This window comes from Blennius ocellaris (genome assembly GCF_963422515.1).
Source record: "Blennius ocellaris genome assembly, chromosome: 20".
NCBI classification, from domain to species: domain Eukaryota; kingdom Metazoa; phylum Chordata; class Actinopteri; order Blenniiformes; family Blenniidae; genus Blennius; species Blennius ocellaris.
In genome coordinates, this window is record NC_137669.1 from 13,151,187 (window position 1) to 13,175,663 (window position 24,477).

Sequence of the window (24,477 nt, forward strand, 5' to 3'; positions counted from 1 at the left end):
ACCCAAAACGTGTTGTCAGCCTATTGTCACACAAGAGCGCTGCCCTAAGTAGGGATGGCCTTACCCCTCACATCCTCCTGTCTGTTCTGTCTGCACCCCTCCCCCCTTACCAGCAACAAGCCCCTGTCCAGACCCTAGTCTCCTGACCTAATCTAGATGATTAAATCATTTTTCTTTAGCACAAATTTTGTCCCCCCACTACTCTTGTCTGGTAGTTGTCGCACACCCTCCCCTATTGATCGTCATGCTGAGGAGATTACCCTAATAGCTGGGATTACCTCCCCACATGTTGGTTGGCCACATACTCTGGGGGAGGAGGGGAGAGAGAGCTGGGATGGTGCATGATGTGCAAGTGTATGGAGGAAGGGAGGGGTAAGAAATACAAAATCTGGGCCTATGTTTGTTTACCGCCTGTAAGCACGAGAATATAAAAGAGCCAGAGGCGGTCCGATTGTCTGAGGGATGTAATTAAAACCTCTTGGCAACCTACACAACCATTTTCAATGCTAATACTGCTCATGATCGGTCATGAGACGAGAGCTTTTTTCTCTCAGCAGAGCAGACAAACACCCCAAAGACCTCTCCAACCAAATACTTGTCCCTTCATGCTCATTAACTCCATACAAGCCAGTTAAAAGCACAGTGACATCACCTTAAAGCAAAGAGGTTGGGGTAGGATTTCCAGTCGGATTACAAACAAAAATGCATGCAAACACTAAAAAATAACTGTTTTATGATAAGTCAGAAGTGGAAACGCCAGTTGTAAATACAGTTCGCTTGACTTGACATTTGCTGAGTTTATTTCATAAAGTTAGACTGAACACAGCTGAAATTGTCAAGTTTAAAAAAAAAAAAAAAAGTATAACCCTTATTGCACATCAAGGTTCATGTTTTTGTGCTTGTCGACAGGCAAATTTACTTTTTGAACAGAACTGTATAAATATCACTGGTTCCCAAAAGAGCCATCATTTGCTCATCCTGCCAAATTGTATTCGTCACTGATACTCACCCTCTTCATCAGACCAAAAAAAAAAAAAAAAAATTGCAATTAAAGTGTTGCGAGGCGTTTATTTCAGGATTTAAGGAGACTAAACTCTTCAGCAAAGACTGGAACGCAGCATTAAGTGGCAGTCTTTCAGTGCACTAATCACTAGTTTTCAGCCATGTTCCTGACAACAATACGACAGTTCAGTGGCCTTCAGCGGCCCGTCCACATGTGCCCCCCCCCCCCCCCCCCCCAGCCCGCTGGGACATCTGCTCCTTTACTTTACTGCTTCCAAACAAGTGGCGGCGGAGGACGTGGCGAGAAATCAAGGTGTTAAAAGCCTCGCCGTGCAGCGGGAAGAGGAGAAGGAGAGAGAGAGAGGGAGAGAGAGAGAGAGAGAGGCTGGAGGCCATTCAGACAGTGCAGAGAAAAGGAATTCCGTTAATCCGCCGCTGATCCGGTACAATGGCAGCCTTGTTGTCTGTCCCGTTTGCACTCACTTACCACAAGTTTGCGTGCGCCGACCGTGTTCGCTGATGGTCGGCACGCAGCTGTGTCCCCGAAATGTTAATTAAAGATGCAGACTTTTGAATGAACGATAATGACGGAGTTGAGACGGGCTGGGGTTTGTGTCAAAACACCCGCGCCTCGTAACTGACATCCATGTTCGTCACCGACCGACCGGCCGGGATGTTGGAGTTAACTTTCACACACAAAACAACCGACAAAAAAAGCACCGAGCATCACCGCGGAGAGGGACGCTCGAGCAGCTGCCGGAGCGCACCGCCTTCCGTGGGGGGGTTTAACCGCGGTGTGGGTCCACTCCTTACCTCCGAGGGGTTAATGTCCGGCGGCAGGTCGCTCCCGGAGGAATCCCATCACACATTGGAAAAACAAAACCAAAAACCAAAAAAAAAAAAAAAGAACAATGGCGAGCGACGTAATATCCCTCACCGGGGCGTCTTCGTCTCTGTCCCCGCTGTAATGTTGGAACTTGTTTCAGTCACAGCGGTGCACCTGAGCCTGCAGACCGTCCTCCGGCTCCTCTGCAGCGGCAGGAGCGGCAGCAGCAGCGGTGGCGGAGCTCAGTCCTCGGCGGGGACGTGAGTGACGCGAGAGATAACGTTATTAACGTTAATAAGAAGTGAGTGATCTCACTGCCCCGCGCGCCGCCGCGTGCACTGCCGCTCACCTCTCCCACACGCGCGCGCACACAGACACACACACACACCACTTGGGGTTTTATCTGCCCCACTTTTAGACACAAAATCATCCAAAATATCAAACCATCTGCGCTTCAGTCTTCAGAAATCTACAGATTGGTGAACAGCTTTTAACCGAAAAGTAACACAAACTAATGCTGTTTTGATTCTACAGTCTAAACGAAATGATTCAGGAAACTTGCAGCTTCAAAATTACATCAAATGATGTCATTATTAGTAAATAACAGGAGGAGAAGAAAGTTTCCGGAATGAAACTCGGAACTTCCCATTGGTAAAGTGGGACATTTCGAAGAGCTTTGCGCCATCACTGATGACAGCTCGTCAAATTAGCTTTATGATCAAATTCTTGTTATTATTCTCAGGAAGACCTCTTCTCCCAGATACAACAGTACATGAAAAAGTCAATGTGTAAACACACGCATGACAACTGGTACAATTACAACCTGCCCACAGGTTATTTGTTACAATTTGTAACCTTCACAAGACATTGAAAGACTATTATTCTTTATTCATACATAACATTACTGTATACATTTTTTTAAAGTTAATTGTTTTTTACACACACACACACACACACACACACACACACACACACACACACACACACACACACACACACACACACACACACACACACACACACAGAGTAATAAACATGTTTTGATGTGGCACAGGTTCAATGCCAAATGCCCTTCATATGTAATCTGAGCAGTTTGTGGTTAAAAATCTTGCTCAAAGACCATCAGCGGTGGTCCCATTGCCAAACAACAGTCAGTCACAAGCTCGCTTCCCTCCAGGCCCCACCGCCCACACTCAGACATATTTGAAAAGGGGGTGAGAAGAAATGAAAACAATGTATTCAACCCACAACTCTTTTCTATTATTTCCATAAAGTCTGTAAAAGAGCCATTCAGGACCTTTCAGTAAAAATTATTGTTTTGTCTTTTTGTAAACTCACTGGAATTTCCAACCTCAGAGGAAAATATGAAAACAAAACGCATTCTGGACAGCTGTTCATATTGTGAAGCTCATATATTGATTTTATGCAACATTATTTTTATAACTGCAACAGCACGGTTGGCTGGGTTCAATCTGCATGCAGTATTGAGCAACTGTACATTCACTGGTGTGCTTATTTCTCTATCCACCAGTGGCGACACTTCACTGCAGCTTCATTAGGTTTTGTTGCACTGAGGACAGACAAGAGGATAAAGTGGATTCACTCGGTATGAAGTGAATTTGCTGGACCAGACAGGTGAGGGCTACAATAACAATATAAATACCTTTTGAACAGTGGCTCTATGGCTTCTTTCAATGAAGTGGGTTTTATCCAGTGTAACCCAATTCAGGTAGTAAATTGAATTGTGAATGAGAGTATTGTGCGTTCTGCCTATTATTTGCGAAACAAGTTCTTTAAAACTAAAAGCAGGTTTGAAAACCATCTCTAAATTCATCACTTTTTAAAAATAATCATGCATTGATTCAACGTCATTTTAGTTATCCTGAGAAAGGATTTTGCATATTTTTACTTGCATTTAGGGATTGGGTTATTTTTTTTAATGCTTTTGCATGGTTTCATGTCAACATTTGCGCCTTGCACTGTAGACTTGCTCAGTTTTTATGCCAGATGCTCTTCCTGCCACAACCAGGATTTTGACCTGGATTTTTTGTAATATTATATTTATTTAATATTTTATTCTATGCTTTTGTAAAAATAAAAATGCAATTGTGTGGATAGAAAAATAACTTCTATTCTGCTTCTCTTTTCATTGCGATGATACTTCTAATAATGAATAATTAGTCAAGTTCAACAAATCTATAATAATGGCAATAACACTGAATCACAGTTTGTTTGTTTTTAATTTCAGTATTATTAAGCATCCTCTATTGTTGAGAGGGTCCAAACTGTTTTACAGGTCAGTGATCTAGTCATACATGCATTATTGACTGTGATAGATTAAAATCTGCTCCCTTTATACAGCTGCATTATTAGTATCAAGGTTAAAATCACAGGCATCAAAACAATGTTTGGTGTTGGGCTGTTCTCTCCAAGAGTTTTTTTTCTTCCACATATACACATTAAAACAAGAGGTGAATGTCGAGTTCAGCTTTTTGTTATGCAGCACGGTTTTCATTTGTTCCTCTTGTGAAGATTTGTTCTCTTTGAGATGTGCCTTTTATGTTGTCAGGTTTCATTTCTGACTCACCAAGTCAAGATATCGCAAAAGCAGAAATGTAGTGTTTGATTGGATCTTTGCTTGCTGTTGGTTCGGCGAATTGAAGTTGTGTCTAATGCGGTCCCATTTTCTATTTTACAAGATTGAAATGTCACAACAAAGAGACTGCATAATACATGTCTTCCTTGAGGAGCAACTTCCCCCTCCATCTCCGAGGGAATGGCCTCAGACTGCTCGTTGTTGGCTCAAATTTAACACCAGAGGGCTCGCTCTCTCTCTCTCTCTCTCTCGCTCTCTCTCTCGCTCTCTCTCTCTCTCCCCCCCTCCCTCCTCCCCCCCCTTGTAACGCACAGTGAAGTGTTGTTTTCTCATTCTTACAAAGGGTGGCGACAAAGTCATGTGTCTTGAAGAGGCCTACATTCACTGCCCACAGACCCTCTGCCCCCCCAGGCACAACTCATCTGACACACACACACACACACACACACACACTCTTTCTTTCTTCCATCCTTTTAAAGCAGAATCAGTCAGGCCTATCATTATAGATTTGGCCAAATTAAAAATCTTGATCTTTCCACATTCATTTCAACCAGAAGTCATCGCCCCAAAGTGCAATCTCGTACATTCACTAAAGATGCTGAAAGAACTTCATCTAAATTATTATAGTATCCCAACTAACATTGGCCAAGTTTGACTGATGATCACACTAAAATGTACATATACACACAATTAAGAATCACTAGTTCAGTTAGCTCTAGTATAAAACATGCTGACAGAGGGAGAATATGCAAACTACACACAGGAAGGATCTGGCCTGGAAGCAAACATTGTTTTCATCCTTTAAGTTTTAACAACTATACTTGCTGCTCGCAGTGAAAATGAAAATTCTTTGACCGTGTGTATTTGAAAGCTATACAGTGCATACAAGCCGGGGTCAGGACAGGCTCTTAAAAACCTGAAGGCAGAACATTTTGAGAAAGTTAAAAGATTCATTAGTATTTGCAATGTATGTCATTGAAATAATGTTGGCTTATTATTAAAATTTTAACATTGTATGCAGGATTTATCCATGCAGTCACCCAATAAGTAGACAGGAACATCACAAGGAATGTTCAGGATTCTCTTTTCTTCACTCTTACATGCAGGTTTCCCTAGTGCCCGTCTATAAAAGCATAAAGTCTCGGAGAGCTGCATGTCTCACTCACTAGTTTATGATCATGCCTCAGTTCGGACGGATCAGCATAAATCAATTCCCCCACTCTTCCGCCTTTTCCCCACATAATCTCATTTTGTCAGTCACTGCTGATGTTCTTTCCACTATCAACGATTTGTAATGAAGAGTCATCTCTGCTGCTCAATCTAATCTTCATGCAACGCCCCGGTTATAAATAGAAAAAAAATCAAACCAAACAATAATAAGTTGGCCTTCCTATGGATTTATCGTCGGTGTCGTTGTGCAACCTGTTGGCAGTTCAAATATTGTTTGTAAACATGTGATCCATATGATAAGGTTATATCTGTGCAAAGATCATTTATCCTGACGTGAACTATTTAACTTCATGTGGGAAATATATGCTCTGCATAAAGTTATCACATTAGCGGAGAAAGATAATGAATCTGCAAGTGTTAGAAATGTTAGAAAAGTGCTCAAATCTGCCTTTTTGAAACTGATTCATCTAAAAACAGTCAAATAAAGTTGTATCAATTTGATACCATTCATTTTTTTTTCTTTTAAATTTGCCAAACTTTCATCGTGGTGTGTTTCTGTGTTTGTGAAGAGCAAAAAACCAAAACGGACAACAGTCAACCATACAGCTAAATAAAACAACAACAACAACAAAATGAACAGCTTGCAACACACTAATGAAGAGAATCTCAAGGTCAAAGAAAGGTCACGTGATCCCAGGATATGTAATGATGAACTCAGCTTGTCTGTTTTTAGTTTGAAGCTGAACAGGGATCTGTAAAGGGAATCGCACCACAAAATATCTTATAGCTGCACTCTGATGCATCCTTTTTAAATATGTGGCGTCTGTGTGATCCAGCTGAAAAAGTTTAGCATTGGGATGTTTTACCAGAGTATAGAATGAATGCCATCAATGAAGTATGAACGCAGGTTCTTGGGGGTGTAATAATCAAGGTTGACCCAGGATTTATTACAAATTTTAATCATGACGTGAAGTGATCATTATTGTTTGTACCCCTGTTTTCCTGGAATTTTGGATGTTCGGTGCTTCTGAATATGCAGAGCGAAGAACACGAGGGGGTGGAGCCTGATTTCAGGGTGGGTTACATCCACATTGTTGTTGTTGTTGGCGTTGTGTAGCAGAGCGTGTGGCTACAATGACAAACCGCTGAGGATCTCTCGCCTTTGCATATTCAGGTACGATTTATTCTTTATTCTTGGCCTTTGAACATGTGTATAGTAAAATATATACTATTCAGCAAAGTAGAATTTCCAATGTTGTATACCAGACAGTTGGCAGTTATTTTGAATAGTAAATTTGTTTACAAATGGCAGTGGTCATTTTTAAGTGGTGTTTAAATTGTTGAGATTTTATTGTCTAAATAAGGATTTATATTGATTTGCATTTTTTATCATACATAAGGTGGGAAACGAAAAGAGAAATTTCTATCATGCTCATAAACTTCTTAATAATGCCACATATGATAATTCATATTACTCTATGGAATCTGATCATATATGGTTTTGAAATCATATTTGTGGGGTTAGAGGGGTTGGTTTAGTAAAACAATTTTGACACAGCCGAAAAATCTGAATTAAAACTGCTTGTTTTAACTGTGAGCTGTTAGAATCAAATTATTTGCCATAGTCTCAGATAAACATTTGTTGAAGTGATCCGCTGAATGATTATTAACCCCGACTCATGAAAACGACCACTACGGTCTCACGAGTCCCCCAAAGATGAAGTGGATCATAATAATTGAGATCATTTCGTGAATGTCAGAATTTATGTGAAAACTTCACGTCACAAAAATGTAAATTTCATAAAACTCTAGATTTCTTCCTGATTCGTCATCACTGCGCATATCTCTGTTCTTTGCACCATTTTCAGAATTGCTTGAGACACACGATGTGTTTATATCAGCATGAGCAGTTCACATGTTTGGTTGCGCACTTGATTATCTACAGATACATGTCATTATCAAAAAGAGCTTCTGGAAACCCGCTGACAGGCTTCTACACTTCAAATGGTTGAAATTAGTTTTAATAGCTCTAAGCTGCATTTCTATTTCCTCTTTGATTCTTTAGGGCCAAAATTAGATTATCTAACTCTGTGGGTAACACTTCAGTGTAATTTGTTTATCTGACAAAGCTAATCCACTTATTTACTCATAAACTACAGCGCCTATTATGCAATAATAGCTTCCTCTTTCCTTACAGGGACACACTGTCATCTAATAAACTGACATCCAGAACTTGCAGTACATTTTTAATTTGTTGTTGGCATAAGGAGGAGAAGTGGACGCATCGCAGGATCTTAAGGATAATCATCGCCGTCTTCATCCAGGGAACCCTCCGGGCAGCAAAAATGTCAAACATCGACTTTAAGAGGCTCGAGTTCTTCAGCAACATCCTGAGTGGTTGCAGTGTCGGAAAATCCTGTAACGGCTCTCAGCTGTTTTTTCACAACGCAAGCAGTGATAATGGGCTGGAGCTTCCTGATGATGGATCCCCCTGGTTAAGAATACTGGTCTCCGTGGTGTACTTTGCTGTGGCTACAGCCGGAGTGTTGGGGAACTTGCTGGTGATGTTCTTGCTGTACTCCACTCACACCATCACCACGGGCACCATCAACTTCTTTGTGTTCAACCTGGCTTTGGCACACCTGCTCTTCTCACTGGCCTTGCCCTTCTGGGCCGTGGACATCGCGCTGGACTACAGCTGGCCTTTTGGCTTGGCCACGTGCAAGGCCGTGTCCCTACTCACGGGGCTCAACGTCTTTGCGAGCTGCTTCTTCCTGACGGCGATGAGCTTGATGCGGTACTGCTACGTGGCGACGGCCCTGAAACCCGGCGCGTCGCTGTGCAGCAGGCCGTGCGCTCCTCCTCTGGTCACGGCGTTTATCTGGGCCGCGGCGCTCATCGCAGCGGCGCCCCGGGCCGTGTTTGCGGACCTGAGCCTCGTGGGCAGCGGCAACGACACGGCGTGCCTCCTCCGTTTCCCAGATGGCACGGCCTGGCTCGGACTGAACCAGCTCCTGAGGGTGGTGCTGGGATTCCTGCTGCCCTACGCCACCATCATCCTCTGCTACCTGCTCCTGCTGCGCTTCCTCTGCCGGCACAAGCTCAAAGGCAGCGGCTCCCGACGAAAGGCCGACATCTCGAAGTCGGTGGCGGTGGTGGTGCTTTCCTTCTGCGCCTGCTGGTTTCCGTACAATGTCCTCACGCTCTGGGGCGTCCTGATCCAGCTGGATGTCGTCGACATCAGCCCGTCGTTCTACCAGGCACAGACGTACTTCTTCCCTCTGGCCAACTGCCTGGCCTTCACCAGCAGCTGCTTCAACCCGGTCATCTACTGCCTGGTGAGGAAGGAGTACCGCCTGGCTCTGCACAATGTGCTCTTCAAGTTGAGTCTGGCCATCATGTCCAAGATGCCCTACGGCATCACCTCGGAGGACGGGTCGGGGCAGACCGGCCAGCTGGCTATTCCACTGAACCACATGTACAAGGAGACATCTCAGTCCGACTCCAGAAGATATGCTCCCCTGTCAGCCCTCCCGACTGTGGCCTCCACTCTGTAGAGCCAGCGCACAACCAAGTCATGAGGTGTTTCCAGAAGTTTGACAGCATGTTTGAGATGAGCCCTTTTGTTTTCCTCTAAGCATGTACAGTATATATTATTGAACATGTGAGAAGATGTACCAAAGCCCTGCGTTGGTCTGCATGACATTTAATGACAAGTGTCCCGAAATGTTCAGTAATTAACTTCAAATTGACCATAAGTGAGCCTACTACCATGTGTAATACCTCCTCCAACGGCTTAGCTCATATCTGTCTTATCGTTTGTACTGTTTAGACGATACAACAGTTTACTGCTGTTTGAAATCCTGTATAAATGTAATGGAGTAAATATTGCTGCGCTGTTGGTCCAAACTGTGGTCGTCTTGGTTTGATTTGTTTGAATAAAAATTTTTAAATCAACTTTGAATTTCACTCCCATGATTTTTTTTGGTTTACTTTTTTTATAGAACAAAATACAAAAAAAAAAAAAATCAATTTAAAATGTTATATTATGACTTCTTGTTCATGAAGATGTTTTTATTTTTTTTGCTTGTTTTTCTCAAACCGAAATCTATATTATCACAAACTAATGGCTCATGTATGGCAACACTTTCAACCACCAAGGTCCATCACATTTTCAAAAGCTTTCAGCTTTCTCGGTAAAATGCCACTGCTTGACATATATTGGGTTTCCACCACCACTTTAGCAGTCCCACAATGTTTCACGCAAAGTCTCCTTCCCACACATTCATGTGATGGAAGGTGATGAACTCCTTTACCACTGAGAATAACTCCGAGTTGGATGTTTTGGTCTCGGGACACGAGGATGGGATCATACCTCCGGTCCATGTATAGATGTTGCTGCATGAAACCTGCAGAACTTGTCATGTCCCAAAAAAAAAAACCAAAACATAATTGTGACATATATCATTGGAATGCAGCAGAAAGAAATCATTCGTTGATTGTTCATTGTGTAACTCAAGTTCGCCACAAGATGGTGCTGCTGGTTAACAGTTGAAACTTAATAAGCCTTCAACCTGCTGGAGTCCTTACAAATGGGTGTGTAAATGAACTTTAACGTGAACGTCTGCATGAATAACAGCATTACTGAAACTGTTGCTTGCACAAATTACTTTCCTTTAAAAAGAAAAAACGTCTTAAATTTGAAGTTTTCTGTCAAGGTGAAATTGTGCTCCCACAACAATAAAGAACTTTTACTACAACTGAATCTTCTTCATTGATTAGTTTTTTGGTTTTAATCCCAGAGTTCCAAGGAGGGAAAATAACAGCACCTGTTTAACAAGTTACTTCTCATAGTGCAGGTAAAAGTAAACAAAAGAAGAAGTCAAAGCTGGAATTTCATCATTTTCTGCATCAATAAATCAAAAGTACAGTGCTTCACCAAATAATACACAAACAAATTATATTTGTTAAACATATCCAATTAAAGCATGCACAGATGATTGAGAAAAAGTTCAAATATCCCGATTGAAGAAATTGACTTTGTAAAATAATTTCTGCTCAATGAAAACACAAATCCAGGTTGTTGTTTTTTTTGAGTCACAAATGAACACCAGTGGGTCAAGGGCAGAATAGAAATTGGTTAAAGTGAAGACGAGGAGTCTTGTGAAAGCGTCACATGAGGCTGCTGTGAGGAGGCTGGAGGACCAGCGAGAGCAGGGAAATGATTCACCTTCATTTTCCTGCAGTCCTCCTTTGGCCTGGCCGGGGTCCCTGACGGAGAGCTGCTGACATCCCATTACCCACTCAGCCACTGAAAGTCACACCAGGAAGGGATGAGCTGCTCAACAAACCGGCTGGTGAGTCGTAACATTTCCGCACTTTAGACTGCAACACTTCATTATTGTTGCATCAGTTTAAAGGGTTCTGTCCTGATTTACACTCATCAACTACCTTTTAATTTTGAAAACCTTGAAGCAACACTTGGAATTTATTTATTCCTGTAACCTTTGATCTTTTATTCCTCCTTTGGTAACATTTAGACCTTGTCACAGCCACTTAATTCATAAGAAACTTCTTTTTTTTTTTTGTTGCTGGGTTGGACCTTTAATCGCCATTTCTCAATGCAACCTTTCAATCCTTCTCTATTTTTTCTGTTTTGTATAGGTTTTTGGGTTTTTTTGCAGCATTTTTCTACCTTATTCAGACATTTTTACAATTTGCTTCTTTTTTTCTGTCCAACTTTTTAAATTTTTTGTTTACTCGTCAAAGCTATTTCAATTTTGAAATAAATATTGTTAGCTTTTTCACAACATTTATGTATTTTGACATTTTTGTTACAAATTTCAAATTTTTTCACCGTCACCATCTGTTTTGTCTTTTCTTTTCTTTCTTTTTTTTATTTCAGTCTTTAAACTTCTTGGTCCATTTTACTTTCTCTTGCACCGTTTTAACTGAAAACCCATTAATTTTCAGTGCAACACGGACTTTGTTCAGCCTTTTACTTCAAAGTAAGAAATCAAAGTGCGTCTTCAGGCTTTTAATCACAGGTTTTATGTTTTTAGTTTAATTTTTGCCAAAATTGTTTAGCTTTTTAACCAATGTCAGCCAAGGACGTAATAAAATCATTGGCATATATTTGTTTGTCTGTTCGCAAGATTTTGTCTCAACTATTGCACAGATTTTTGATTTTTGCACAGATTATGTCAAAACCACATGAAAGATTTTCACCACTGATAGATGAAACCTTTGGAGGACGTCAGAAATCTCCGATTGCTCTTTTTTTAACAGCCTTTCAACTTTAGAAACATTTTTCTACAATTGTTAGATGCATAATGTTCACTTATTTTACAACAAGTTGACTTTATTCACAGCCTTTCCACTTTGTTTGTGCAACATTTGAACTTTATTCACAGCTTTTCATCTTTATGCAACCTCTTATATATTTTTTGAAACATTTTGAAACTTCATTCACAACAATTCAAACACAACCGTTCAACTTCTTTTGTCAAATTTAAACTCGGGTTGTCTTGTCCTTCTACACATCAAATCCCAGTGACGATATATTTATTATTCCTTTGACCGAGATAAAAAAAACCTTGTATAATAACTCGCTCGAATACTTAAAGAAAAAAAATGTCAATTAGGGATTTATTAATTTATTTAAATCACTCAGAAAAAAAAATATCACCTGAAAAATGAATACATTCCCTTTGTTCAAACAAAACAAATCATATCAATCAAGTATACTTACACTAATAATAATAATTACAAGCGCAATCATACCTACAATAAATACCAATATAAATAAAACTACCAACAATAAACATTCACCATACAACATCGGGGGACTGGAGGGTATGGCTTATCAATGGGGCATGGCTTATTTCAAAAGAAATCTCAAGTAAATTAAGGTATTACATCCAGTAGGCCTAATTCAAGTCAGAAATCCCATCAACTATATATTTGTGACACAGCAGGTCAATTGTGCAGAATAATAGCTGCCAAGAACAAAATATTTAGTTTCCTTCCAAAATGCAATACATCCATTTTTAGAAACATAAATATGTGGATTGAATATACAAGATATATATGATTTCATATATCGGGTCCTGCTTTAGCTGCAGCAAAGCGGCAGTTCTTTCTCCCCTTGAGTCAACAAAGGTTCATATATCATCTATAATGTTATGATTCTGTAAACATAAAGCACTTCTTCAATAATATCTACTATAATATTTCTCATACAGTAGGGCATCCGTCATATTTTTCACTTGGATCAAGGAAAAAAAAAAAACTCTTGTTCCTATTAAATATAATAAAAGAGTAACTCAAAGTGTCTGAAGGATGAGAGGCGACCCAAATGAAAGCAGAGCAGGTGTCTCGGCACACAGACCCGTCGTTTCATGTGCTCTTTGAACTGCCTTTAGCTGCAAAGCCAAAAAAAACAAACCCAAACTAGTGTTTCCATTTATTTTGTGCATTTGGCTTCAGAGATAGTCCAAAGTGATCTGCGTGTTCCTCGTAACACCTGAGAGTCTGACGAATAGCTGGAACACAATCGATCTCATCCCATCGGTATAAGGAGATTTCATATGAGCGTGATGGTAACGGCACTTAAATACACTATTGAACAGGACAGACTGGTGAGGATGGCCCTGCGGTGTACATGAGAAATCCCCAAAAGATAGCAATAAACAAGCAAAACTAAATCTCAACCTGGTTTCTTCATGTGGTTTGAAAGCAAAAAAATATATAACATGTCCGTTAGCACTGTCACTCAAATAAATTTTCTTGCCTAGTGGAATAAAGCGTCCTCTCGGGTCGTGGTATAAAGCAGACTGATTTCAGAGGTAGCACACTGTACCACTGCAGCTAATACAGAGAAGGTTTCAATAATACATGGGTAGATTATACATCTTTGTCTTTAAAAACATCTTTTTTATAGATTACGGAGTGCAGCTTCTTGTTAAGTGAAAACAGAAGTGCAGTATAACATCTCAAAATACTGTATTGCAATGCAAGGCCAAATAAATAAACGCATATTTCAAAAGAAGACTTCTTAAAACTGCAATCCAGCGGAGCTGGAACCGGCGCAACACGACGTAGCTGAGCTATTCGGAGGGTTTGTCGTGTCGAGCAGAAGTCACCGATTTAACCAGAGTGGCCTCTGGATTGCAGCGTTAAGAGTTGTGATAATATAAGAATCAGTTTTGAACCACAACTTCAACATGCCTGAAGGCCTACCCTTGATTTGAATACATTTTACATATAAGAATAGATATACATTAAGCTATTTTATACATTTCTGGTAACATAAACATTTAAATTTGTATCATCTATATTCATCTTAAAAACAAAATGTCTTTTTAAAGGCAAGAGGTTAAGATAAATTATATCAACCATGAAATTGGTTATGTAAATGATTCTGACCAACATACAAAGTTAAACCAACACACTGCTTATTAATTCATCACCTGACTACAAAAAAAAGACATTTATTATACAAATTTTTACATTTTTTTTTGTATTGGCATTGTTGTTTTAGGGCCCTGTGGCACAGACTGTAAGGCAGTCAAGTCCTATGCACATATACTACATATCCCTGTTTGTAAACTCCTTATTGTTCTGTTGTTTTCACTGTCGCTCCCATTTTACTTCCACGTTCGTCCATTATATCGCCTCACTCTCTTGTGGTATAATGCAAAAGGCTGAATGCCACACTCTTCTGTAAAGAAAAAAAAAACAACCAAAAAAATGAAGAGCCAGCAAGTTGTTTAGAAAAAGACGGCTTCCAGCGAGAAAGCTGAGTTTGTGTTGTTGTTTTGTACATTTGTATAATACCAGCAAACTGTGTTACTCGTCCTTGCAGTTAAAAAGCTCATGCAGAACCGATGCACATCTACGCTTCAGAAACATTAAACACAACAGGTGAGTAATTCACGACTTGCGATAATAGGATTTGTTTTGAATCATAGTTATCAAAATGTATTTATAGAACACTTTTCAAAGCAGTGGAACAAAGTGCTGCACAGTAACTCAAACATAAAGTGATGGAAAGTAAAAATGCTGGGAAAATAGGAATACTTGTGAAGAAAAAGGCCTTTTTAAAAGATTTTGGGTTCAAGTCATTACTTTTACAGCTTTTAACATTTATTCTTTCTAGCCAACATCCAAATAATCCTTTTTATGATTTATCTGACGTTTATTGTTGAGTTCAGTTTTTAATCTTCATTTTAGACAGATGCTGTTGAAACACTTTTTTTTTTAAAGAAAACTAAACTTTTTTTTTTTTTTTCAAATATCAGGTTTGATGTTAACGATGCAAACAACTAATTTTAACAACTAATAATATTATACCTGTCAATACAATATAATTTTGACCCTTTTCATTGTAGTGAAGCCAATCATGTAATAAGTTTTTACGTGATTGAAGTAGCATTAAAATTCTTTCTATATGGAATAACTGGCTCATAAATAAATATTCTGAATTTCTTGAAAATAATAGCCTTTTTTAAGCAGGTTTTGTGCAGTTTGCTTATGGAATAGTAGGTATAGTATAGACACTCACTCAAAAACACTGTTGTAAAAAACTATTTTACGTTGTAATTACAATATTTGCAAGTTATTATGTTCTGGGCATTAATATATTCAGAATGGCCAAAATTGTTACCTTATTGGTTTTTATATTCCACACAACAAACTTTTTGGCAATTATCATATTTAATTATTAAAAAGAAAAACTGTATCTCAATACTCTCAATACGTTGCAGACCCCTGCTTACGTTTTGATATATTTTGGACATTGCTTCACAAATCTGAGGCAGCGGAGTGAGAGAAGAGCTTCCAAAAAGGGGCGACCCGCCAGCAGCTTTGTTCAGTAAATGTACTCGATGTTCAGAGATCAGTGAGATAAAATGTCAGTTAATTTTCAAGTTTAATGTTGATTTGTAGTGTGATTTTTCTTTTCTTGTAGACAAAGTAACAAACAAATAAGAAAATCTTAAATGTTTACTAAACATCTGTGACAAATCCATGAAAAAGTAAGTAATTTTTGTTATCCAATTTACAGTCATTGTGTAGATGTCACCCAACTTTAATGTCAATTTTAATTGCTTATTGAGTTTTAAATTTTTTTTAATTCAGGGCCATTACACACTGACAGTGTTTTAATGGAAAATGTATACATATATTTTAAAAAATCATTTTTTTAAAGTAATAAAAATTTTTGCTTTATTGTGTATAGGAAAAAAAGGCATTCACTAAACACAACAATAAACGTTGGATCCTTTTTTTTGTCTCAAATTCATAGTCTTGATGTGAAATAATTGCAGCTTGATGTTTATGTATGTTTTTAATCTGCACCCCACCCTCCCTGTATGTAAAGGCCTTTAACTCTAAGAATAGAAAACAGGCATGTTCAGATTTTAGGGGACATATAAACAAAGATGTGTGATATTTCTATACAATCAGATCTGCTGAAAAGTGCAAGACGGTGCAAATATGTACAAGAAAGCTTCTGAATGGGGAAATAAAAAAAAAATAGAGCTGTCACACCTTTAGCATCCTTGATATATGGAAGGATATTTCTTTTTTGGATCAGATGCATTATAAACTGTTAAAGCACACCAAGTCCGTTTTGATGTAGTGACACTCACTCACGGTCATCACTGTACTCAAACGCCTCTTTGCAGACACTCTGCTAACTTTTGTCTGTAATGTAGCAAAGAGATTAAAAACCCTGAGAGTATCCTTCTGTTTTAGATGCACCATGATATTTTACTTCAAAAAAAAAAAGGAAAAAAAGAAAAACTTGTCAGGTTTCAGTATCAAATTCTCATGAACAGGAGTCGATGGAGCGGCCTTCCAATCTCTGTCCATATCAGTTTCCCTGATTCGTTTAATGTCGTTTTCACTTTACTGAAGAAGCACTTTGTATCACTGTTTTGAAATGTGATTCAAATAACTTATGATCATAAATATTTCCATTATTAATATCGTTACAAAGTCAACAAAACGGATTTTAAATGTCCAGATCATTTTTGCAAAGAGTTTCCATTATTAAAAAAAAGAAAAGAAAAAAAAAAGGTTCGGTAGATGTAGGAAACGCTTGTACACACTCGGGAGTCAAACCTCTACACTGTGTGCCGAAGGAAGAGGGAACACCAACCAGAGGATTCAGATTGTACATAGAGGTTGATTGTAAAACTCGTTTGGCGTCGTCTCAGATGAGATGGCTGAAGTAGAAAAAGATGTCAAAATCCTACATCTTTACAATGTGAATGTGTGACTGAGTGATTTCATCAGAGCCAAATGGTAAACCGTCGCACGGAGGTGGCAGTTGGTCGTCAGGCGCCACCATGAAGGGATTTTTTATGCTTTTATAAAGCCTTTTGTGTAGTTTGTTTAGTTTAGGGTTTTTTTTACATTTGTTTGCAGCCATGTTGGTGAGGAGCAATCACGCTGCCTCTAGCAGGGAAAGTCATGACTGCACCTCATTTCACCATTTCCAATTAATGACATAAACTCATTATGGGTTCAGTATTGCCATTCTTGTGGCGACATGTGCAGGAGATTCACGTCACGTCACACGTTGGTCCTCGCGCTAAGCTGATTGTCAAGTTCTGGTACAGGCCAAGTTTGAACATGTGCAAAGTTGTTGTTTTTTTGGGGGGGGGGGGGATTGTGAGATGACACCTCCAGTAGTCCGGCTGGATCCACTGTAGATTTGTCTTGATGGAGGTTTTGTTTAGTTTGAAAGATCTGAATGAGTCTCCTCACACCCGAGTGACCGTCATGAGTTCTGGTCACTTGGGAAACCGCAGTCAGGATCCTGGGTGGCCCCCGTAGCCCTGGCTGATGGACTACAGGGAGACAAAATAGCTGAAATTACTTCTTTTCTCCTTTTAAGAAATCAGTCGCAACTTTCAGGACTGTGTAGTAAACGTGAAGCTGGTTCGGCAACTTTTCCGGGGCTGCATTTGCAATTCATGAGGAAGGAGGACATTTCCAACTTTTGAGCCAGAAAATCTAAATCTGAGTCGTTTTAAACAGAAATTCCCAGCAGGAAAAAAAAAAAGAGCTCACAGAGCTCCAAGCTGAATTATTAAATGCATATTTTGAAGGATTAATTTACCTCTAATTAATTGGGCTACTCTGAACTCAAAACTGGGAGTTTCCACCTGATTGAATGCACCGTGATTTCCACCTTTACATTTCTGTTGACTTGCAGCCAAATTTATCCCGACACACAGTGTGTCTGTTCCCTCTACTGTAAAAAATATAAATGTCCAGAAAAAGAAACTGGAACAAGATCCAGTATTTATTTGTCAGATTTCTCCTGTGTCATGTGTAGCTGCTTTCGCGGTTGCCAAGCAACACAAGCAGTTTTTTCATGATGCAATAGTAAATCCTACAAACAATGGATATATTCAAAGTACTTGCTGGGCATACACATTTGGTCAAAAAAATATTGCATGTATTGCAGAGCTCAAATGATATATTTCTTTAAACATTTGAGAAATGACGGACGCATTAAGATGCAAGAGTTTAAATTTCTAAAACAACTGAACCAGTTGTGTCTTTTCATTCTGCATCTTATAAAGAAAAGCAGTAGTTTATCAGCTGTTTGTTAAAATCAGCAACTTTCTGATAAAATTGAAATATATTTAGTCCAAATGAATGTTACTCTACATATATTGTACTACAGATAATATAGCGTGCATATTGTCAAATATCTGACTTTTAATAGCAGGCAATTTTAAAATAGGTCCTGTGTTTTTTTCCCCCGAAGGCTACATCTTTATAAAGTGCATCTTCAGAGGATGCAGCCATGAATTTGGACACGACTCAACACTATTATGAAAATCAGTCCACAACATAACCCTCAATTCAGTTGTTTTTGTTGTTTTTTTGGTGGTCAAGATTGAACCACTCCAGGGACAGGATAGCGGCTGTTTTTCCCGCTGAACTGAGCCAAAACTGGCTGCTCTCCCCTTTTCCTCGCCGATCGTTGCAAAAAGTATACAAAGCATCATCTGGCTGCAGCTTCACATTTACTGCACAGACTTTACAATCTGCTCCGCTAAATCCTGGCAAGAAGGCAAATAACCGCGCGCAATTATCGTCTTAACGTGATTTGTCTGGAGGAGAGGCAGTAATCAACAATCAGCGCTGTTCGTCTCTGAAGGAATAACATTCCTCAACACTTTGATGCTCCTTCACTTCAACTGTAACACTCGTCGTGAGAGCGCTCGGGACTCTGAGCCAAAAACCGCAGCTTGCAGAATAATCCCGCTCAGACATTTGTTTGTGAAGTAACAACAGTTAGTCTCACAGTGGAGAAGCATTTCTATAAATGGTCACTGTGGGGTTTCTTTTTTTCTTTTTTTTAAGAGGCTGTTTTGCAGCCTTCACTCCAGAGGCTGAGAGCTGTGGAGAAGGAGAAGGCGACAGTGCATCTCAAGGATAGCGAACGTTTCTCCCGAGTTATTTCGGCACGCACAGCCTCTTCACCTGCGTCACAATTCAGCCCACATGGTGCATTCAAGAAGCTCGAGCCCCGAAGAATTACTGTGACGCCGCTGGTGAGTCACAGTCAAGGATTTTTCGAACGCTGAATGCATCCTATGGTATAATGGAAACCTTTCTGTGACAAATAATGCTTATTTTCCATGTTGGGGTGTTGCTATTCCTTCACAGAGACGGACTAGATTAGCCTCTGCACACAAATCTTTATTTCTTTTTTTCTTTTAAAGATCAACGTGTGCGGTTAATGGTGCAATGCGATTTCAAGCGTGACATAAATGTACTTTTTGAAAGATGGGAGTCGGTGATGCGCATGGAAGCTGCAAAACTTTCTTGCCCCACCCCCACCACCACCCCCACCCCTGCACTGGCTTCGGCGAATGCTCGGGATGTGATGCAAGAATGAAGCAAACTGTTTTAGGACATGACTGGCTTAGCGAATAGGGATGATAAAAGATGTAGACTCAGGCACAAACCTGGTCTGTGAGGATTCGAGGCTTAATATCAGGAATGGCACCCCCTCTCAGCTCATCTTCCACAGCCATGAGTCTGACAACAGGGAAATAGAAACAAACATACCGGTTGACAAAAATAGAATTAATGAAGCCGGTGTTCTTCCAGATTGACTGTAGGATTATACGGCCATATGATGATATTAAGGTCCTGGCGTGTTGGCGGGCACACTGAGCTATCCTCAGAGCGCCCAGAGGCTGAATGGGAACTGCCTTCTGAGGCGTGCAGGAAGTTCGCATTCAGCTCTCTGGGGGAAAAGGAAGTCTGTGAAATGGGTGTGTGCAGGATAGTGACGCGTGCGCCCGTCTTCCAGCAGGGTTTCTACCAGACGAAATGAGATTTGATTGTGTTGAAATGAATGCAAATCTTTTATCTGGTAAAATCGTACTGCTTTCCAATTGATATTTCCTTCAAGTACTACCTTTTCTTCTTCAGTTTTTTTCCCACCCTCTAAATATTACTATTCAAACGTCTCCTATGATTTAAGTCGCCCGAGTGTGAACATTTGTTGAGTCAATTTACAAGTAAACCTCTGACCGACCAGTTTTAGGCCTATAACAGGATGATTTAGTTTTCATTTACTTGGGATCTTTACAGACAATCTTCCTCATGTCAGATCTACACACATCTAATCAACTATTTTTATTGGTAGGAAATTACATTTTAAAGTGTTTTTGTAAACGCGTTTAACCTATTACAAAAGAGAGAAAAACGACACTTTTCTTTAAATGCTTTGGATAATTTTCCAACTTGTTTCCACTGATTTGTAAATGCACAGTTTCATGAATTTTAAAAATATATGTATATATTGACAGAAAGAGAACAGCTGCACGTACAGACTTTGGACAACAGACTTTTTAGATCATGTTTTAAAGGCTGCGTTTGTGGTGCTGTGGGTGGATGATGTATTGATGAGTGCAGCAACTTCTTGGGAAACCTCATCACTTCACCAACTGAACTGGTAACGTGTGCTGTTACTTTTAATCTCCGAGAAAAACATAAGTTACATTAGTCATATGCAATGGTTTACTTTCCAATTGTGTTTCCATTGCACTGCATTCAACATCAGCAATTTAAGAAAATAGCACTATTCTGACTTTATTGTTTAGCTGTGGAACTTGAATGCAGATTTGTCACCCAGTGCTGCAGCAGGACAACAAGTAGCACGCTTTGTGTTATCTATTCTGTCTACGTCTGCCTGCAATCAGTCTTAATTTATACATGGATTTTGTCTGTTTTGTGAATATGGATGGATGGGATTTTGTCATTTTCAGAATAGACTGTAAATACAGAAAAAAAGAAAAACCTTTTTGCAATAAGCTACAGCCAGAAAGTAAATAGCTTATAGCATAAAGGTTAGCTTCAAAACTAGCACACGGTTCCTAATTAAGCTGCCATTTTCAAATATTATGGGACTGTGGCTTTCAGGTGAGGTTTTTGCTTCGGGTTGTACACAGAAATGCTTTCAGTCTTCATGCTGCGCTGGAGCAAGACGATTCCCGGCTTCAGCGCAAATCTCATTAAAATTCAGGTAATTTCATGATAGTTAGTGAATCTGCTGCACATTTTTTTTTATCACCTTTACTTTCCATGAAAGCTTCCCTGAAGTCTGCTATTTGTCGAAATGTTGCATATCTTAATTGTTGCTTTTGCAGCTGCAAAACCTTTATGCAACAGCAAGATTACGCTTAGTCCAATGTTAATGGAGTTTCTCTATTTTAAAACACTGCTCAATACAGATGAGATGTTATCATGATTAAGGACATGGATTCAAATTATTTTATTTATGAACTGGACTGCAACTTTTAAAAAGCACGTTTGAAGCATGAGCCTCATCTCTGCCAGGTTCTTCAGCCTGAACACTAATCACCTGCTGATGATGCCTTTGATTTGGGAGTCTTTTTCCACTTGCTGCTGCTTGAGGCGGCGCTCGCTGTCCTCCAGCCGGTTCTGGTACTGCATCAGGATCTTGTTAGTCTGCTGTTCCTGCGACATCAGTCTCTGCTCGTATTCTTCAAGCTTGCGATGTGACATCTTCAGACGCTCCTTCAACGAATGAATCTCTTCTTCGTATTCTTTTACCTGAATGGGGAATTTGGAAAAGTCACTTTATTCTAATTATCTCCGAGCTGCATGCCTAATCCTTCTCTTTTTAGATGAGCGGTGGGGCCGACACCCCCCTGCAGAGGGCACGTCTGTATTTGTGCATGCATGCAGAGAGAATCGAGGGTGCAGGTGTGTACGAATGCAAACATACAAGCTTCAAAAAAATGTGCCTTTGTAGCACATGCAGGCACAATTCTTTGGAAACTCTCTCATATAAAGAATAAATGACATTAAATATTATCTTATTACTTGCCACAACAGGGATATTCCAGGCCAAAACGGAATGGTTGAATTTCTAAAATAACCATTAGTGTAGCAAGTACAACAATTGCCACCCATATAGAGGTTTAACAGATAGCTCCAACTAGAAATATCTAACTTGCACAAAAAGTTCATATAAATTAAAGTAAGGTCAATCATGTGTTAGTGCAAGCATGCACACGCACAGCTCTCACATGAAGGTTTTTAGGAATTTTAAAGGAATTTTCTTTGATGTAGGTTAAAAGTAAATGTGCTTTGCAGACATATTTTCCTGCTTGTATTACAGTATATTTAACAGATGTTTGCGCTGACAAACTACCACCAAAACAGAATGTTAGGCTATAAATCCATGGCCAACAACAGTCAGAGGCTCTGATAGATGACTTGTGCTTCATTTGGAGAGTTCTGTACTGGGACACACTTTTCATTGCATATGGATCCCAACAAGTTACATGAGGAAGTCCGGGCTTTAACCAAAAATGACTACTTGGTGTGAAAGAAAGCATATGCAGAGCGAGAAGTGGGGTGTTCAATCAAGCTCCATGAGGCTCATCCTCCCACTCTTTTAAAAACTCTGGTGTGGACAATCTTCTCCTGTGCAGCCAAGCAGCAAGTTAGATGAATGTGCAGACCGAGACCGTCTGGGTTCGGCTTAAATGTGCAAACCCCTATTTCAGTTCAAATAAGCACTTAACTGCTTCTTACCGGGGTGTGTGGGAGTGAATTATTAGAGAAAATACATGCAGACTCTGCCTGACAATTTTGTTAGAGTTCCAGCATAATGGAAGGATAAAGCAGATGAAGCGGTATTACTGCTGTACTGAGAAAAGCTTTGTGTGATGAATACTGTGCACAGTATACAGATAAAAAGTGTGGCTCTGCATCAAGACTCCTCTGGTGTCACATGAGGAAATATTCACCGTGCAGATTAGTTTGTACAATAAAGGACAATGTTTCGCCCTTTTTCCCCCAGTAAGTACGTCATAATGGACACTTTAGTTACTGTGCATTAGAGTTGAAGTGGTTTGAGAGGATAAAATCATTGCAGATGGGGAGATTCTACATATATATATATATATATATATATGCTGGCATATGAATGTACAGCTTCTACATGAATGAACACTTGAATACATCAGTGTGTTTTGATTTAACTTCATATCAGAATATAATAACTGCAATTATTTCTCATTATTTAAAGAACAAATAAAGGGTTGAATCTGTGTCAATATGGAGTTTAATTTTTGCAGTTTGTATTCAATTTCATCAACTGAAAAATGTAATACAATCTAGGAACTAAATAATGATTGTCAAGAAAAAAAAAACGTATTTTGTGGGAGTTCATGTTTTTGTGTGAGCGGAGGCAAAAGTACTGACCCTTTCCAGTCGTGACTCATCCATACTCTTGGAGTACTCCTTCAGTTGTCCTTCACGGTCCGGCCGGAGGCTCTCGATGTCTGCAGAGAGATGTGGCATGTTGGACACCCAGGCCACCGTCCGCTCGTTCATGGTCGGGGTGCTCAAAGTTGACTGAGAACCCTGGAACAACCGCAGAGGAGTGGTTTCAGTCCATGGCTTCACTTTTTTTGTTTGTTTCCACTGCGTTACAATTGGAAGATGGTGCCTTTCTTACACTTTGAGTCGGACTGACCTGTTTATTGACGACTGGTTTGAGCAGGTGCTGCTGTGGCGGCTGCAGCTGCGACTGCTGAGACTTCTTAGTGCTTTTCGTGGGAGTGTCCGTCGACTCTTCTGCCGCCGCGTTCTGGCCCTGGTTCTCTTTGGTGGAGCTGTTCTGGTACGGAAGCCCAGGAGCCGGACTGTCAGTCACGGACGTTTGACCGTCCTGTTGCTGTTGCTGCTGCTGCTGTTGATGCTGCTGCTGCTGTTGATGGTGCTGCTGCTGTTGGTGCTGCTGCTGTTGATGCTGCTGCTGTTGATGCTGCTGCTGCGCCTGCGCCTGCGCCTGCGCCTGCAGCTGCATCTGCAGCTGCATCTGCAGCTGCTGCTGCTGCTGCTGCTGCTGCTGCTGCTGCTGCTGCTGCTGCTGCTGCTGCGACGCCTGCTGAGCTTGGCGCAATTTCGACTGGCTGCCGCTGAAGTTTGTGTCGGACGAGCCGAGGAGGAGGTTCCTGCTCTGCGGGCGAGCCTTCGGGGGGGTAGCGGTGGCCGGGTTGTTGATGGACCGCTGGGATTTCAGATGTGACGCGGCCATGGACGACTGGCGGACAGGATGGACGGTGGTCGGAGGCGTTGCGAGGGAGGCGGGAGTGCCCGTGCCAGTGCCGGTCTGAGAGGTGACTCCCATCAGGTGCTGATTCTGGAGAGACTCCTGAGTGGCAGAGGGGAGCGGGAAAATAAAGCAGATGTTTACTGAAAGCCAGTGAAGGCAACAGCCCACTTTGATGCCCCCACTGGCAAAATCCAATTAGAGACACAGGCGGACATTTCTGCACAAGACTCCCCCCACTGAGATGAATGA

At 40.4% G+C, this 24,477-nt stretch overlaps 2 protein-coding genes across 2 annotated transcripts in view; one reads left to right on the forward strand and one right to left on the reverse strand.

Annotated features, from left to right (window-relative positions):
* Window positions 1-7,939: 7,939 nt before the first annotated feature.
* Window positions 7,940-9,151, forward strand: LOC308145088 (relaxin-3 receptor 1-like; the record flags this gene model as incomplete). Its single annotated transcript, XM_080516421.1, has 1 exon — window positions 7,940-9,151. The coding sequence occupies one exon, from the start codon at window positions 7,940-7,942 to the stop codon at window positions 9,149-9,151; it is 1,212 nt and encodes a 403-aa protein (XP_080372547.1).
* Window positions 9,152-17,332: 8,181 nt separating this feature from the next.
* syngap1a (synaptic Ras GTPase activating protein 1a) overlaps window positions 17,333-24,477 on the reverse strand; it is a gene marked incomplete at its 5' end in the record, with an annotated part of 40,339 nt that continues 33,194 nt past the window's right edge. Inside the window, 5 exons of the mRNA XM_080516422.1 lie at window positions 17,333-17,452; window positions 19,592-19,664; window positions 21,499-21,710; window positions 23,373-23,534; window positions 23,647-24,327. Coding sequence (XP_080372548.1) covers window positions 17,414-17,452; window positions 19,592-19,664; window positions 21,499-21,710; window positions 23,373-23,534; window positions 23,647-24,327 — 1,167 coding nt within the window. The 3' untranslated portion in view covers window positions 17,333-17,413. The remainder of the gene's footprint in view (window positions 17,453-19,591; window positions 19,665-21,498; window positions 21,711-23,372; window positions 23,535-23,646; window positions 24,328-24,477) is intronic.